The sequence below is a fragment of the Ptiloglossa arizonensis genome, chromosome 6 (assembly GCF_051014685.1).
Source record: "Ptiloglossa arizonensis isolate GNS036 chromosome 6, iyPtiAriz1_principal, whole genome shotgun sequence".
Taxonomy (NCBI): domain Eukaryota; kingdom Metazoa; phylum Arthropoda; class Insecta; order Hymenoptera; family Colletidae; genus Ptiloglossa; species Ptiloglossa arizonensis.
In genome coordinates this window covers 18175683-18193864 of record NC_135053.1, presented here as the reverse complement: position 1 = coordinate 18193864, position 18182 = coordinate 18175683, and the positions used below count along the sequence as shown (strand labels likewise).

The following is an 18182-nucleotide window of genomic DNA, read 5'->3' as shown; positions in this document are numbered from 1 at the left end:
AAGTCCCGTTCTACCGTTTAGGTATAAAAACAGCGATCGATTCCAGAACTTGAACGTACTTCGATATAGTCTTCTCTTGGTGCGTTCGTCGCGGATGAAGCGCTTGAGAGGGGAGGGGGGGAGGATGAAATTGCACGAGTGGGCACGTGTCCTCGTCGACTCGTGTCGGAGGATCGTGACCGTCGAATCAAGCGTAGCTTTCAGTGTACCAAACAAATCGATTTATTTCCTCAGTTTAAGCATTCGTTGTGTCTGAATAAATAACGCTCCGCTTCTTTAGCTGATTGTAAAAACGACTCGAAAGGAACGAACGGACTTTGTATGTGTATTTCTTTTTTTTTGTTTTTTGTTTTTTCTGTTTCTTTTTTTTTTTTTTTTCGAGAACACTTTAAACGCGATCTCGCCGCGGATATCTTAGATTCGTTTTTTTTTTTTTTATTGTTTTTTAGATCGCAGGTTCGGCCTCCTCGTGCACGGTTTCGCTGGATTTGGTAGTTTCGCTTTTAGATCTGAAAGAAATCACCAAATGAGGGTATTTCGAGGCTGCAGGGAAGATAAGTACGAGAATTAAACAAGCGCAAGGCAGGCGTTAAGTTAGCGAATGAATGTTTAGAAATGTTAGTCCCGCGGGTAGATCTCAGATCGTACTCATACCGATCTTCCCGGATGGATTGTTAGGTGAAAATAGGGGGGTGGGGGGGGGGGGGGGGGGGGATCGACGAGTTTCAGAATTAAATTCGCTCGAGGAAAGAAACTACACGTTCGCGAATGCGAAACGATTGCATCGAGGAATCGGAATATTTCATCGAGTACGATTTCTCGTTCGATCGAAATATAAAAATTTAGGTTATGGTTCGACGATTCTTGCACCGATTCGACGGGGACGAAAGATTTTTTAAAATATCTCTCGCGGTGAACAAAATTAATATCCGTCGAAAAACAATTGTTCTCTGAGAACGATACAATGTGGGGGGGGGGGGGGGGGGCGTTACAACCGCAGTTCAATTGTTTTCTAACAGATCGGTATCTCGTCTCGATACACCGACGAAAGCTTAACCTAAAAATTTTCCAACGCGGCTAAGCTCTCGGTCTCGATGTTCTCGAAATTTCGAATTTCCAAAACCAACGAAAGAATCGTTACAAAACATAGACTTGAATTTTCCGATTCCTCGTGATTTCGACGATCGAGTCACTCTCGAGGCGAATTCGCAAATCCTTGAAACTCGTCGTTTGGTCGCGTTAGTAATAAAGGCGGGGGAGTGGAATAAAAAAAGTTGGAAAGTAAGAAAAAATCCTTTCCTGTATTGATCGATCTAATACGCAACGGGGAATTTTGTCTACGAGTCTCTCTCTCACTCTCTCACTCTCTCTCTCTCTACATGGGATTTTTGAAAAAAAAAAAAAAGAGAAATGTGAAAAAAGAATATGGCGTCGTGAGAGCTTCATGACGTTTTTGCTGCGCGGTTCGTAAATTTTTTTTTTTCCTCTTTAATGTTTGTTTCCATCTTGTTTTCTCTTCGTCAATGTAAATAACAGTTTTATTGCGTGCAAGCCTTCAACGTTGTGCTCTATCAAGTTATTTCGTTTCGGCTCTTATACACCGTACTCTCGCGGGCGCGTGTAAAGAAGCGAAGTGACGGTTCGTTGGTTCAAGGTGACCTTGACCGTGAGAATTTTGACGCTCGTTTTTTCTTATGTGTGTGTGTGTTTTTTTTTTCTTTTTTTTTTCAGGGGAATGTCGAATTCGTTTCCGGCGGAACGTTCTCTCATTTCACTTCTTTCGGCCACCGGTATCGTCTAAATCGTCCTCTAGTAGACTCTAATATCTCGTCAGTTTCCACGTCTCTCGCGTGTTAACTCGTTACATTAAAATACCACTCGATATAACTTCTACAACGGTACATTTGTAAATATATAGTTAACTGTAACGTCGAGTCGCAGGATGCAATTAGGCTTCGGGGAGAAGTAACTTCCTACCAGTTTGCCAGTTTTATTTACTCACGAGGACGACTGGATCGTCATACTTCGCGATCTTCCTCGTTTCTTTGTCCCTCTTTCGCCAAGTGAACGAGCGCAACTCGATTTCTTAGCTTTAAATGATCCAGCTGCCGAGCGTGTCGATCGAACCACCGAGGACATTCCTTTTGTCCGATACATTTCGATGAAGAAAAGAAAGAAAGAACATTATCCAATATTAATCGACACGTACGTATTGCTTTCACGAACGTAGAACTCGATGCAAGATATATACAGGATGCTTCAAAATTATAGGTTAGAACCGGTTTGATTGAACTTACGAGAAACAGGGTAGTTTCGATAAACGTGGACCAAACTAATTTACTGTTCTCGAAATATTCGATATTCGTACAAATCGTGATCGAACGAACGTGTACAATTATTTGAAAGTATAGTATCACCATCGAACACAAATTCGAGAGACACAACGGATAAGAAATTATAGATAATATAATAGATCGTGGAAGGTGCAAAATACTAACTCTCAAGATGGCGACGATTCCACGAAGTCTTGCAAAACTGAGCGTTTCCAAAAAGTTTCTCAATATACGTTTATACTTTTTCTATTAACCAGTTCTACTTATATATGTATATGTATATACACACATATATATATAACATTATATTATATATACATATACATATATTTTATATATATATACACATATATATAACATTATATTATATATATATATATAATTTTGAAACGTTCTGTATTTCTTGCTTCGTTTCTTTCCTGTCGAGGTAGAGGACAAGTGTCTCGCATAACTTCCGTACGCATAGCGATCGAAATAGAAGCTTCTGTACACGTTGCAGAGGAAAAGAAACCGTATCTCCTCGTCGAACTAAACTTTTTCGAGAATTATCCGTAACACAGATAGAGAATCATCGACCCTCGAATTCTCACCTTTGGTCGTTCTTTCCGTCGATATTGAATCGCAACGATCATTTTTGCACCCGAGAACGGTTTCCACTTTCGCCATGAAGTTGGTACCCTTGGGCAGGGCGGGAACACCCCGAGCGCTCGCACGTGTTCAGAAGCGGAAACGCGTGATCTACCTCGACAGGAATTGGCGTCCAAATCGGTGGAAACCTCGTGGGTTACGATCAACTCGGCAATCGGTCGATAATATAGATTTACTGGAACGATTATCTATTCTTATATATTGTCGGATAATGAAGGATTCACTTGCTCGACGATCTACGCTCTGCCAAAAAGGCGAGGGGTTTGCGTATAGTAATAGTGTAGTATAGTAATAGTATCGTAATACGTTAATGCTACTACCGGTTCGTAATTTCACCGTGGTTCCCTTTTTCCCTTCCTTTCGTACGAGTAGGCACTTAACTATGTTTCTGCGGTTCCTTGTATGTAGTTACAACGTTATGTCTATTGTACGCGACGGAGAGATTATGGCGGGAATGAAAAAAAAAAATAAAAAAAAAAAAATATAGAAAAAAAAAACAAAAATTGCGTACAAACGCCTCCCCCTTGTTTTCTTCTTTTTCTCTCTCTTTCTCTCTCTCTCTCTCTTAAAATCGATCGTCCGATTTTCGCGAAAATTTGTTCGCGACGGTGGAAAGAGAAGCATCTCCTCTTAAGTTTTCGAGATCAACGACCATTTTCATTTCACGAAATCTTACGATCGACACTCTTACTTTCTTCTTCCATTTTTTTTTCCGTTCTCACTCTCGCACCCCATTCGTGATCACTCTTGCTTTGTCGCGCGTCCAAGAGTATTAAACGTTTTTTTTTTTTTTTTGGAACTTTCAATTAGCACCGTGTACCTTTCATGGATTCTAGTTCTCGGGGGATACGTTTCTCTCTCCCTCTCTCACTCGCACGCATTCTTTCGTTCACGTTCGCTCTTTTTCGGAAGCTTCACGCGATCAACAACAGGGGAGCTAGGTCGAACGTCTCTGGGGAACGTTCGTCCTTAGTTTTCTCGATAATCGTACGAACAAGGAAACTCGAGAATTTCAGGGTAAATGCGTAGAACGCCTTCATTGTGAGCGATCATCTCGAATGAAAGTTATCGGGCTAGGCTCAAACGAAATTCGTTTAGTAATTGACTCGTTGGTAACGCCGGCTACTGACAGAGCTTTCTGGATGTAAGCTTGTATCCTTTTGGAAAATTATGATAATTTAGTCTGGATTGTAGTTAGACTCGTCAGAGGTGTTGGGAGTAGGTAGTAATCTACGCATCTTAAACACAAGAACTGTTCGAATATTTAAGTATTTGAACATCATTATTGAAATACTGAATAGAGATAAAGGTGGAAAAGTGAACAATAAACTTAACTGAATGCGTCACACTATTTGAACACACTAAATATTCCAGATAGTATTCGAGTACAGAAAAAATTGAGAACTACTTCTAGTTCCTAGTTAAAAGTAATATGGCATTGCAATTCGGAAACCATTGTTGCAAGTAACTTCATCAGAAGTCAATATTATATACTACGGTTCAGAGTTCAATGTTACTTTTGGCAGTAGTTTAAGGATACATTGATAGCGAATCAGTTTCATCAAAAGTCTGAAGATACATTGACATTAAATATCCTGAATTGCAACCAGCAATTCCAGGTATCGATGAAGACACTGACGCTAAAGAGATGCACTCTGACACTCTGATGGTAATTTGAACCAAACAGCAAAGCAAAGAATGAGTTTGTATACTGAATTGAAAGAGCAACTCAGTAGCGTTGTATTCATAAGCATCCTATGGGATCAAATGGCAATTCTTTTCCAAAAGGAGACTGCTCACACCCGGAAGCCTCCAGAATTCAAACAGCAATTTTCCAATTCCAATGTCTCTAGAAAATAAAATATAAAAAATATTGGATTTGTCGATTTCACTAGGAAAGCTATAAATTTCTTTCTCTTTCGTTCGATAGAATCTTTCCGAATGAAGGCTCGTACACGTGTTGTTCTCTGCTCGGAGAAAACGGCAATATTTCTCGCACCCTCTGAGCGTTAACTGTTCAATACACCATGTGAAAAGTTGCAAAATGCGTCTCTCCAGACCGCAGTCTTCTAATCGTACAAACGCTCCCTAGGCAGAAAATCAGGTAACGAGATAATGGTGCACACAAGTAGACGGTACCGACGACAGAATACTGTATTAACTTCGAACATGTGTAACATCGTTTCGAATGGAACATGATATCTCTAAATTAATGTATGCTCGGTGCGTCGTCGAACGAACACGCGGACGCATACAGATGCAACGTACCCAAAAATCTCGTTTTTTTTTTCTTTCACTTTTTGTAAGATCGTATTCCAATCTAGAGCTAGCAACGTACAAAAGTACAAAATACAATTTGTTCGCGCGACACGTTGCTTTCCGTTTTCGGAAAGCCGAGACCGCGAACTGCATAACCCCCCTGTTCTGTTCGTCTTGGAACACGATCCGACAAAATCATTTTCTACTTGAATTTGATAATCGTGACTTACATAAAAGCTCAGCTTAAGAATACAGGCTTAACACGTTACGTACTTCTTTTTTTATCATTTTACCTTTTCTTAACTTCGTTTCCTCTAGAAGCAATTAGACGTATTCAGTCTTTCTGCGATGCTCAATGGATTCGAACATACCACTGAGCAAGTTGGGTGGATATCGTGTTTTAGAAAACGTTTCTTTTAACCCCCCTCCCGTTTCTAGCTGGCGCAAAAGCGAGGTTTTCCGAGCTTTATAAAGGAGCTCGATGCGAGTTCAGTTGTTACTATAGAAAAACGCTTTAAAAAGGGGTTAAAAGTGTATAAAATAAAATTTACTAACGTGACCATGAAACGGTTCATTATTTTAACGTGTTTTCTTTTGCGAACCAATTTCTGGTATTAGATTTGATACTTCTTGCGCGGGGTATCCAGAATGTATCAGGTTCTGTTGAATAAGATCAAGCACTTTTTGATCAACCTAGTAGAATTATTCTCAGTAATCCTCTGGGTTTTCTATTTTCAAGCTTGCGAGGAAGTTCCTACGTATTGTTTCAATAACTAATTCTCAAGAATTACTTATGTGAGTCCTTAATACAATTCAACACAACTAAATACCATTCTAATACCTAAAATATCAATATCAGTATCAAATCTAATGCCAGAAAGTAATTCGAATCAAAGAAGTATTCAATATATACGTATGTCTACTTATGCGTGGTGTACAAAATTCTTGTTGGCTTTTCATTCGTTTGGCACCCACTTTGTCTATTGCTTCATCACAAATGAGCACTGTGCAATCTCATTAATTAAAACATTCTTGAGTTGACATTAATTACTTCAGTGAAATTCAATATTAATCCTTCTTTCTCCGTATACCAGGAATGTTCTTGTGTAGAAAAGATTCCTTTAACTACTCGATACAAAATCACTCATATAAATGATCATGAGCTTTTACGAAATTCCGTGAAACATTATCAAGTACACAATCGAAGGCACAAGTAGCCATTTAACGGAATATTTTGGTGACCTGCGTTCCTTCAAGGAAGAGAGAAAGCCGAAAATACCTCTTTACTCATAGCCCCAGGAACAAGTATTAAATGAAATCAATGATGATTCTAAATAAACAACATTCCATATGAAGAATGGGCCATGGTATGTCATAGGCATGACTTATGCTAATTCTAGTATGACTTCCCTTCTTCATGAACATTCTATAGAAGAATGGACTCTACTTCGATGGGCAAGTTATTTAAAAACATTTACTGTGTGTACTATAGTTAGAATTGTTAACATTTCTCTACGCCTATCACGAATATATTCATTAAATTCTAGCGAAGTGATTGGGTGCTTATAAACTCTAAGCGAATGATTTTGGTACCCTGAATAATTACTAACAATAGGTCTAATTTATTTGAAGATTATTTGATGAAATCAAAGAAACTCGTTTCGTTCGATTTTAAACAGATTATTAGAATCTAAATACCGACTGCAAAGAAATTAGTTAAATAAAAAGAACTAAATCTATTTAAGTGTTTAAGAAATAACGAAAGATATGGTGAATTAATTCTTGTGTCTGCCTCTGTACTGGAAGGTAAATAAGTTACCTTAACCCGAGTTTACTTGCTGAAACATCATGCACCCACTTCGTGTAATGTGTATCGTATATGAGCTTACAGCTGTTACAATGTATGAATAAGAAGGCATTGAGTCATCCTCTTTTTTTAGACTTTTTACGCGTGCTTTGTTTTCCTCTTCATTCGCGCGATGCAAATAATGTTTACTATCAAGCACATAAAAAACATAACCCATATTTATAATTTAAAGAAAACAAAAATCTGATTCAATGCACATCTTATTCCTCCATCATAATTGGAAACACGAAATACGAAACTCTACTCACTTTAAAAATTGCAACTGTCAAGGGAACCTAATGTAAAAATCTTCAAAAGAATGTATACGTTCTAATATTCTACATACTCATTGAGTAAATCACAATATAAAAATACAAATTGAAGATCTCCCCCTACTCCTTCATTCTTCTATCATCGATTTTTTCGATCTTTCTTTAGCTTCTTTGCCATGCAACAGTGTTCTTTACAAATGCACTTCCTCAGAATAAGTTACTTCTCTTTAACATTCCTTTGATAACTGGTCTCACCTTCTGTTAACCCAAGTTTCTTATTGATAAAACGTCTCACGACTATGGTTTGCTTCCAATCATGTAATGTCAAATGCTTCTCCCTGATTAAAATTACTTTTTCCTGATAGTGATCAATGACATGTGCAAATGGAACTGTTAAATATCTCGTAGTGAAAGTAACTATTCTTGAATGTGCGAATCACCTAGTATCACTGACAACTCAAAACAAGTCTGTCCTAACCACGCATATACAAGTAGCCACAGATTGCTAGAATACCCCCACCAACAATTGCGGCGCCTATGCCTATTGAAAGGGGCTTAAATAATGACCTCTTGAGCTTCTGCCATTCTTCTGTCTCCTTTTGTCGACGTTTCATCTCTCGTACTTGTGCTGCCAAACGTTCCTTCTTTTCTTTATTACGTTGACGTACTTCATTTTTCCTATTAGAACGAAATGAATACCGTTAAGATGAACAAAGTAAAAATATTTAAATATAACTTGATTTTCAGTAACTTACGCATCTGGACTGGACGGAGGACTAATTGTCTGTAAAGAGTTTTCACCGTCACTGGTAATTTCATTAGGCACTGTAACACCATCAGAACTCTTTTCGTGCAAATTGTTTGTAATTATTGTAGAGTTTACAGGTGGTGGATTGGTAGACGTTTCTGTGTGAACTGATGGTTCTCTGGGCAATGGTTTATCAGGTGGTCCACCTAATTCATCTAGCATTAAATATGGACAAAAGTTACATCTTGAATATTTAAAACTTCATGTTAATCAATTAATCATCCTTACCATTCTTTGTTGTTACATTCGAAGTTAAATCTGCCATCATACTACGTGCTAAAGATTCACCTCTTGGAGGAGGTAGAGGAGGTGGTTCATCTTCTTCTTCAATCGAAGAATGACTAATATTATTTACCACATCACAATGATTTGATACTATCTCATTATCGATGTTCTGTAAATTATATAAAAATTAATGAAAGTCACAGACTGCTACAAACCACAGTAGTACAGCGTTATTAGAATTAATTTATGTCAAAGATAAAAACTTTACCAAATAATGTGCACGCGATATACATTAATGGAAAAGATTTACTTCTTAACATAATTCAAGAATTCCATAGCGACCAATAACACTGTACCACTGCGAATTGGTATTAGTTACCACGTTGTTAGATGGCAATTGTTTTGCTCCTTCAATGATAGCAGCATATGAAAATCTTAGTTGGTCTGGTGTTTGAATTAAACCCATTCTGAATCTTCTCATTTCAGTCAAAACATCTCTAACATTCACAGAATTTAATCCACTTTCTTCAATCTGCAATCAAATGAGGAGCAATTTCTTTTTTTTTTAATTTTAGTTTCGTTCTTCAATAAGAGTAATACTTACCAAAACAAGACATGTATCGACTAAACAAAATGTTCCAGACCTTCCAATGCCAGCAGAGCAATGAACAACAGGTGGTCCAACATTTTGATCTAATGCTCCCGACTGCCTAACATCTGCCAAAAAATGCAGAAAAGCTGTTGGACTTTGTGGTACTCCAAAATCTGGCCAAGTAGTGTAGTGAAAGTGTAATATTTCTCTACTTTCCTTTGTTTCCAAATCAGTTAATCTGTGCGAAATTAAAAAATTAAATTAAATTCTTTTTCTATTGTCTCGTGTATACTTTATTATATTGTCATTTTCATGTTCTTCTTTCATACTTTAATATTCTAGTTGTATAATCCGATGATTCTGGTTTGCTGACATATTCTACTTGTATACCAACATCTGGATACGTCATAGTATAACTCAACGAATCACCAAGAGGCCAATACTGATAACACTTAACTTGATTCTTTTCAATTATTTTATTTAACATTAACACAGCTTTAGAATTTTGCTCCCATACCATTAGCCAAAAATGACCAGCAGTATTTTCCAATGGTCCTTGAGTAAGGATATATTGTCTGTGGGCGCGATCTACCTATAGTAAAAATAAATTGATTATCATGTTTTCTTGAATTAGAATTAAATAATTAAATATGCTTGCAATATTTACCTGTATGAGGTTGGCATTGATGTAATCGCATGGTCCTCTTTTAAGGACAATTCTACTGTGATCATATGGTGCAACATCTCTATAGCGGTTCAAATTTTTATTCTGTGGTTTCTTTGATTCATTGCATGTATATGTAAAATTACTGCATTCGTTACGTATATGCTGCAAAAATAAACTTATGTTTTTATAGATGTTTCAAAAACCTTCTCTTTCATTGTTTCCATATTATTTTCAATGCAAAGGGGGACTTCTAAAAATTACAACAATTGTCATTGTTCTGAGAGACTAAGCGGAAACTTTTACTTAGTATTCAGTAATCATACATTGCACACCTACTCATTAATAGGAAATAAGCTATTAAATATATGTATGTATTGGTACGTATATGTATTTTGAACCACAACACTTGACCTTGACAATGAGATCACAATGCACAGTCTATGTTGTATTTAACATTTTCCTGTGAAAACCGCTTTCCGAGAAAGCGAAACGATACCCACGATTTAAAACAGTCCGTGTATTGTAATAAATATGTACGTCTAAGAAACGTAGCGCGTGAACAAGATAAAGAGCAAACACGGCTACCGAATTGTGTCTGGTTGTTGCATCGAATCGCATCGTCATACAGTGAATTAAAACCATTTGCAGAGCATAAATTAATCGAATACGTTACCGGTCGAGACTTGCGACGTGAGTCGACCGACTGAAAACAGCTCGCACCATAAATAATTCGGTAAGCGATAAACAGACATATGACATACACGCTGCACGCGTTTCGCATTTAATCGAGGAAATCGTCGAAAACTTACGAAGTCTTGCGATAGACGATAATGTAGATGCAAGTAGCCACGTTACGAATTCCATTCGGTGACCAGGGTCGAAGGAACAGAGTAAGAGGAATTTCATTATCGCATTGCACTGACTGGGAAGTCGTGTCAGCGAAAAACAATTCGATGTTCGCGTGTTCACGTGAAACGGGCTGACACATTCACGACAGAAACGGTCAGTTCCTTTCTCGCGGTAACCGGAAGGAAAGACGCAAAAAGCGGAAGAAGAGGAAGAGACGACAACGATCTCTTTACCTGATAGAGGATCGCCCAGGCTTCTTTCGAGTTGATTTCGAGGTACTCGGTCTCTACGTTGCTGATCCCCTGGTCGCGCGTCTCCTGACTGGTCATTCTGTCGGCTCGTTTGCGACTCGGTTCCTTCGGCGCTCGAAAACGGCAAAACGAGACGAGGCACGCGAAGAGGCTGGGCCCCGGTCGCGCGCAATCTCGCTCTCTCTGTCTCCGGGAAAAAGGCGTCTCAGGCACGAAGCGGTGCCATGCGTGACGCGGATTCTCGCGAAGGGCAACCCCCGCGGCACGAGAGATGAAAACGCGCAACCACCACAGCTCTCTGTACGTATATACCTTCGTTCTCTACCGTATACACTGCACTCACTCGCAGACCGAACGAACCACCACCGATCGCGTTCACCGTCGCCGCCGTCGCTGTCGTCGCGAAACACGAGTCAACGTGCTGACATCTTCGGGTAACCAGAGTTTCATTTCCTCCCTTCTTACTCCATCTTCGTCTCTCTCGTTACAGAATGAGACTGACCGATGCTCGCCGCCATATTACAACGGTGGTCGCGCCCGTCGCGCGTGCGCGGCTGTAAGCGCCAAATGGAATTTCGTTCGATATAATTGTTCAACGATTATCGTTGGTAGAGTAACAGGAAAAACTTCACACACTTGAGAACTAATCGTACATTATACATGGCGAATTTAAACCCACAAAGAATTATTCTTGAATCAGTATTTTTTTTCTAATAGTAGATTTTTGATACATAGGACTATATAGATCAAAGATTAATTCATATAGAAGATAATAAACGCATATCTTTTTATTATAGTATTGAGGTAATACTGAGGTTTACAAAAGAATATATCTTAGTCTTATTAGATTACAATTCGAATACTATACAATACTATAAATTAAAGAGATCTATTTCTAAAAACAAAGAAATGTTTCTTGAAGTATAAAAGCATATATAAAAATATTATACGTAACGTAAATTATACTGCTTTTGTACGTATTATATTACAAAATTTAAAAAAAAGACATAAATTAAATAAATAGATATATAAAGGTTGAGGTAGAAGGTATAAATATATAGTAGCTTATACTTCAGCGACAGTACTCCATTTTTGTATTACTTAAAGAAAGTTACTCTTTCTTTGCAACTTTTGGAGAAGTTTTGTCGCTCTTTTCATTTTCGCCGTTATGGTTATCATCGGTATTTGTACTTTTTCTCTTAGCTGACTCTGCAGTCCCTCTCTTCAGCCAAGAAGCCATGAAACTGCTAGGGTTGCTTTTTTTCTCTTCTCTGTAATAGAATTAGTAAATCAATAGTCTGGCACGTCACTTCATGAGATTAAAACTTTATAATTCTTGCAATGAAACATCTAATTGCATGGTATAATACATATATGCATACATAGCCTTTGTCTCCTTTCTACAAACTTCACTTTTACAATATATATTGTTTACACTAGTTGAAACTGTGTGCCAACTTAAATCACCGTCTGATAACGTTAATTTGTTTAATTTGTCAACAACTTGAGCTACTGATAGCTCCTCATTTAGCCAAATCTAGTAGCATTAAACATATAAACATTTTAAAAACCGTATTACAAAAGAATACTTTAAAATAAAATAGATTTTATAAATTAATTTTATATTATACATATTCATTTGTTTACCTGTGAATCTTTTTCTGTTTTCAAAAATAAAGGTACACGATTGTGCATCCAAGAGAGGACATTATTTGAATCTGTTGTAATTATGGTACAACTATATATTGTTTTACCCTAAAATATAATTTTGCAATACTCCATTCAATTTATGTATTATAAATGAATAAATGTATTGCCTTTACCTCTTCAGTTTTAAATTTATTAAATATTCCTGCCATTTTTAAAACCTTAAATCCATTCCAACCATATTCTTCTGACCATTCATCTTTCCATGTTGTAGGATCATCCGCCTTTACACCTTTCTCTTGAGCAGCATAAATGTAATAAGGTTGCTTAATATCTTTCTTAGTTTTCCCAGCTTTCCATTCATAGTACCCTTCACAAACCACAATGCATCTTTGTCCTCTGCGAAGTGGTGGACCATACAACGTGGAAGTTTTAAGATTTTCTAGGCGGGCATTGTGTGTTGACATATTATGTTTCTTATAATCACCCTAACAAATTTGATTACAACGATTAAAACATTTTTTTCATTTGTATATTTACAAAAGATAATTAAAGGCAAAATATAATAATGTTTCTTATCGCATAATGTAATACGATTAGTGTTCATTGTGTTTTCATCTCGCGAACGCCTTTTACGTCAATGAATTTGTTGACGATTCGTTTACGACCACGTGAGCGTACCCCCACCTCTGAAACGTCATGCTACCTAACCTTGTTTGTAAACACTAACCTCGTGCCATGGTGGAATCATGCTCCACATCATAGCGCAAAGAACTCTGTCGTCTTTTTTCCCGAAATGCGAACCAGCAACGATGCATGGAAGGACGTCCTTGGGTTTGATATTGAATGACGGAATGTATTCAACTTCGCTATCAGTCCACGATGTTGTACGTCGTTTGCCGGTCGCATCCTTGTAGTCACAAGCGTGGCATACAGCATCCGGGTTCAGAGAACTGCAAAATTGATTTACGCATTTTCTCTAGTATTCATGAGGTTTGCGTGTCATGAATTAATTACTGAAATTACGTGACGGGATTGCTCACCAAGCTGCTCGACCGCACATATTTCTCACGTCACTCTGACGACGTTAGCGTAAATTTAACCGTTCGCACGGAGTAATACCGCAAGAAGGGAAAGTCACCATTTCTTTACCCTTTCCACATCGCTGTACCTTTCTAGCTATCACATGAATGAAACGCTAGATGGTGCTATTTCAACTTTATAATAGATTACCAACGAAATCATAAACAAGATAATCAACACAGCGAAATATAAGGTAGACAGTACATTTGTAGATAATACATTTTTGTTATAGACGGATCAAGTTTACCATTTCTGTGTCACTTCCAACATTATCGATTCGAATTGAAATCAAATTTCATCATTATTAGATGTAGGAATTAAAAGTAACAGTGATGATAATGTTGATAATAGTGTATCTATATTAATTATATATTATTAAAAACTTGATTGGTTTTTATATTGTTCAAGTTTCACGTTGAAATACAATTTAATGATTTTCTATTGATGATATTTTTCATTTTGATTATTTTCGAATAACGGCTTACTTGGTTTTAATTCTTAATGCTTATAGCGTTGTAATCTTATTCTATTCTGAATCAATACTGTTGGACATGACATTGTAATGGTAAGAGAACGCGTACGTATATTACAAATTGCAACAATTTTGTATCCTCTTTGTGCTTGTGAGTTTCTGCTCCGGTGACATAAAAAAAATTGTCTGGAATGTCTATTGTATTACAGATCTATATAGAACTCTATACCTTGTCTACTATTTACAGAATTTAGTGGCGTCATTTAGCGGCAAGAAGAAGAACTATTTCTCTACAAGTTTGAGCGTTTTGCCGTTGGGAGGGCTAGTTATACTATAAAATAGCTTTAAGATTAACTCAATCCTTTCACCGTTAGCTGATAATAAATCAATTATCAATCCAAGAATAAAACTATTATTTATTAAATATATTTCATTTCGTTTTTAGTACGAATTCTGGTACGTGTAATCTAAAAACAGCGAATGTTGCGAAATAATAAAATAGTAATCTGTTTATTAGATTGATAATCTATTATAAAGTTTAAATAACACCATTTAACGTTTCATTTGCGCGACAACTGTTTAGTAGCGTGCCGCTTTCGAAAAGAGGCAACAAGACTTGACGACTTTACATTCTGCGGGAATTTAGAAGTGTAGTTGATGAGAGAAATAGTGGAATAAAGTGAATGAGGAGTACAGAAGTACACACTTAACTCTTAAGTGGACAGAACAAACCGGAAGAGAAAAGAACAATCAAACAAGGGTACGTTTTCTTCTTCGCGTGACATTAATGACTATGTACTTACTGTAGTCAAAACAATAATATCGACCTTCATACCATAATACTTAAGGAATATTTAAAATGTCACAAAATAAAAATATTAATAAATGCCATCCATATGTAATTACAGATTTAACACAGTTTTTAATCACTTTAATTGTACAATTTTGATTACCTATATTTTGTAACAATATTACAAATCGTCGAAGTAAAAAGGCCCACATAATTAGATTATTCTATGTTTGCATTGAAAAAAGATAAAAAACATTTTTACTTTGTATCTTTTTTTTGGAAAAAAATTGAATTGTTTTATTTTATGACGAAAAAACTTATTGATATCGAGCGATGATTATTTAGTTATCAGATATCCGATAGAGGTAGACAGTTGTCCTTGAAGACCATCGTTTCAAAGTTTTCTCAGTCAATATTAAACCATCAGTGTTTTGTTTATTTGATAAAAATATAGTAACTAATTCTTTATCTTAGAGCTATAGTTGCATACAAATACGTTTCCTACGCGGATAGATTTACCGAGTCGACAAATTCCACGAAACAAGAACGGAGAATGAAATGTTGCAAAACTATTTCCTGGAATTCTTGCTCCGCGTTCTTGGAAAATGACAACAAACGAAATAATTCTTTGAAGTCGATGATGTTTCATCGCGTTTGCAAAATTTAAAATTCTGGGAAGATTTTACTTTAGGTGCATACTTACATTGATAAGTGACGTATTAAGAATTATATTATTCTTTTTAGTCAAAGTCTAAGTCTAAGATCTTTGTATGGTAACATTTTTTTTCGACAGTTTCAATTAGCCAACAAATTCTGAACGCGTAATTCTTTAAGCAACCATATACATATACAATTACATTCGTACATATGTTTATACATAAGTATACTTGCTTTTATAATGTCACGTTCCAAGCATCATGTTTGTATTCAACTTGCACATTAACTCGTTGCGATACGTCTGTCACTATTCTAATGTGGGAAACATGATTCAGGCGGGCACATTGTTCCCTCCTCCACAGATTCTCGTGGTTTCGTGGTTAGCGCATATCGAAGGAGGTAACAACTGAACCTGCAACCTGTAGTGTTAATTATCCTCGCGCACGAAGGTATCACGGCATTGAAATATAGCAAGTCTCTGAGAATTACAAACTTGGACTGGATGGATCACATGATATATAAGGTTTGACATAACCTTGTCAAAAATATACATTGTTTCATATTTTCCCACCATTATGACTTATTGGTAGGACTCATAGTTTTTAGATTTTATTTTTGCGATTACGTTTTTGCAATATATCGACGACAGCACCGATATCCTAATATTATTTAGTTTCTCGCGTAATGTGATTCAGGTCAATTTAAATGCATAGTACGTTTCATAAGGCGATGAGGGGATCCAAACAAAACCACGTGACTGCAGCAGGGTTTTGTTGACAAGAGGCTATTCTCCGAATGCAATACAACTACAGGATGCTTCAAAATGTGTTAATATTTATATGGAACTTTCTTAGCAAATCAAAGCTGATAAGACAATATATCATGTTGATAAATGTATTTTGTTTTTAAAGACTCTCCGCTTGCTTATCATCATTGCCGATGTATTCTTGAAATCTTTTCCATGTAGTTTCTAAAGCCGTGAGATGTATGTCTTTCTTTTGATATTATTGCAGTTGCATTTACAGTTTTCTGTCGTATATCTTGCACATCGCGTGGCTCAAAGGGTACACAGTAAAATATCCATATTGTGTCGGGCATGTTTTTATTTAATCAACAAATGCGAATAACGAATAATCTTTGTTCACTTATCTTTCTTAAATATATAAATACGTGCATTAATTTTCCATACAAATGTTAACATTTTTTGGAACACCCTGTACAACGAAATTGCGTTGAATTTACGACACATCCTGGTTAGCGCATCGTGTCGACATAGCGGACCAATGAATTTTCATCACGTGACAAACTGTTTACATCCAGCTTCATATGTCTCACGCAACGCATTACGGTCGCGATCATACGTTCCGGTGGTTTTTCGTACGTGCAATTTCCCAAATGCATATAATAATGCTCTCGATCGATTTTTGTGCTATTCGCGCACATCTGACGTACAGCATTCACTAGGAGGCATCGTGAAAAGAAACCTACGCTTTTCTCGCGGGGTTCATTAGCGCGGCAAATTAGTGTCTGCGGTTCAACGAGCGTTCCGTGGCAGTATTCCAGAGGTGGAACGAACCGAAGTGCGTTCGGCGGGCATTCACGATGCGTCTGTGCGCGTATAGAAGGAATGCGTACCCTTCCCCTCCGCACGTTTGCTCATTGTTCGTCCCTTGGGCGCGGTTCGATTCGTCTGCATTTTGTACCGATTCGATTCTTCGCGAGGACTTCGTAGTTTCCTCATTCCCAAAGAATAAAAACATTTTAAGTGAATAGGGACGTTGTGCGATAATGGTAACCTCCTGTTACATTCTTTATCCGCATATCTCCGTTCTTTTTTTCTTTTCCCATTTCTTCTTTTGCTTCAGTATCTACTCTTAAATGCTCGGTTATGTTTTTCTATTCATTATTAACTTTATCTCTACTTTTTGTTGCGCTTGTACTTCATTCTTTTTACACTTTTATACGTACGGTTTTATATCTATTTTCACATTTATTCATATCCTTACTTTATACATTACTCTATCTTCACTGCACTGTTACGATACTGATGGCTAAATGCTCTTAGGGGATCTTGTCCCAGAGCATGTAATAAACGATCTTCCTCTCTCTCTCTATTTAACTACTAGTTTTTCTTCTATTTTTTTTTATCTTTCAATCGAGTAATCAATTTATTACGAGGTCTAAGTAGGTAATGCTTGTCAGTATTTTTTCAATGCCTGGACTTAATAGTTTCGGACTGATTTACAATTGTAACTAGAAAGTAATTACATATTTTATGTGACTGGATAGTAATTATATATTTATACTGTTTCCTTCTTTGGATGGTTCGAATCGTTTCAAAATGAAAGTACGGGCCATTTTTAATCGTTCAGCTTCGGGTTGCTTCGATTTTTCTTTTTATTCGTGCTGGGAGTTTATATGCCCGTTAAGTGTTTCGATTCTTCGTTTCTCAACGAGTCGAACGTGAATCATTAACATTCCAGGACATTCGTAGATAAAGCACGAAAGGCTCGGGGGATGCTCTTCGACCCTCCTCCGTTCTGTAAAGTCCTGTTTTATCTCCACCGAATTCCTGAATGTTAACTCATCGCGGCTCATTGTAATGTTGATGTCACGCTGGGAGCAAGGCGTGTCCGCGCATTGATTCCGCATCACTTTGAATTCGAAAAGCAGAGTATACACGCATAAATTTCGCCTATGACCAGCATACAATCGCACTCGATAAAGGACTTTAGCTCTCGGTTAACTAATAAAATAGAAAAGTCAGAAAAACATCATAAGAG

At 37.0% G+C, this 18182-nt stretch overlaps 2 protein-coding genes across 4 annotated transcripts; both read right to left on the bottom strand.

Annotated features, from left to right (window-relative positions):
- Nucleotides 1-206: 206 nt before the first annotated feature.
- On the bottom strand, nucleotides 207-11218 carry LOC143148696 (tyrosine-protein phosphatase non-receptor type 2-like). 3 transcript variants are annotated; one of them, XM_076315293.1, is made up of 9 exons: nucleotides 10733-11218; nucleotides 9651-9812; nucleotides 9313-9575; nucleotides 8996-9221; nucleotides 8771-8923; nucleotides 8395-8560; nucleotides 8114-8321; nucleotides 7926-8036; nucleotides 207-509 (listed from the first exon to the last, which is right to left on the bottom strand). In XM_076315293.1, exons 1-9 carry the CDS (start codon nucleotides 10826-10828, stop codon nucleotides 446-448), a joined length of 1449 nt encoding a protein of 482 aa, XP_076171408.1. In that variant the 5' UTR covers nucleotides 10829-11218; the 3' UTR covers nucleotides 207-445. The 3 variants fall into 3 exon arrangements, with proteins under 3 accessions (XP_076171408.1, XP_076171406.1, XP_076171407.1); XM_076315291.1 differs by lacking the exon at nucleotides 207-509 and having other exon boundaries at nucleotides 1283-8036; XM_076315292.1 differs by lacking the exon at nucleotides 207-509 and having other exon boundaries at nucleotides 1283-8036; nucleotides 8774-8923.
- Nucleotides 11219-11523: 305 nt separating this feature from the next.
- Nucleotides 11524-13701, bottom strand: LOC143148699 (abasic site processing protein HMCES-like). The gene is made up of 6 exons (XM_076315297.1): nucleotides 13441-13701; nucleotides 13128-13350; nucleotides 12574-12885; nucleotides 12398-12505; nucleotides 12133-12287; nucleotides 11524-12021 (listed from the first exon to the last, which is right to left on the bottom strand). Exons 1-6 carry the CDS (start codon nucleotides 13458-13460, stop codon nucleotides 11862-11864), a joined length of 978 nt encoding a protein of 325 aa, XP_076171412.1. The 5' UTR covers nucleotides 13461-13701; the 3' UTR covers nucleotides 11524-11861.
- Nucleotides 13702-18182: the final 4481 nt, after the last annotated feature.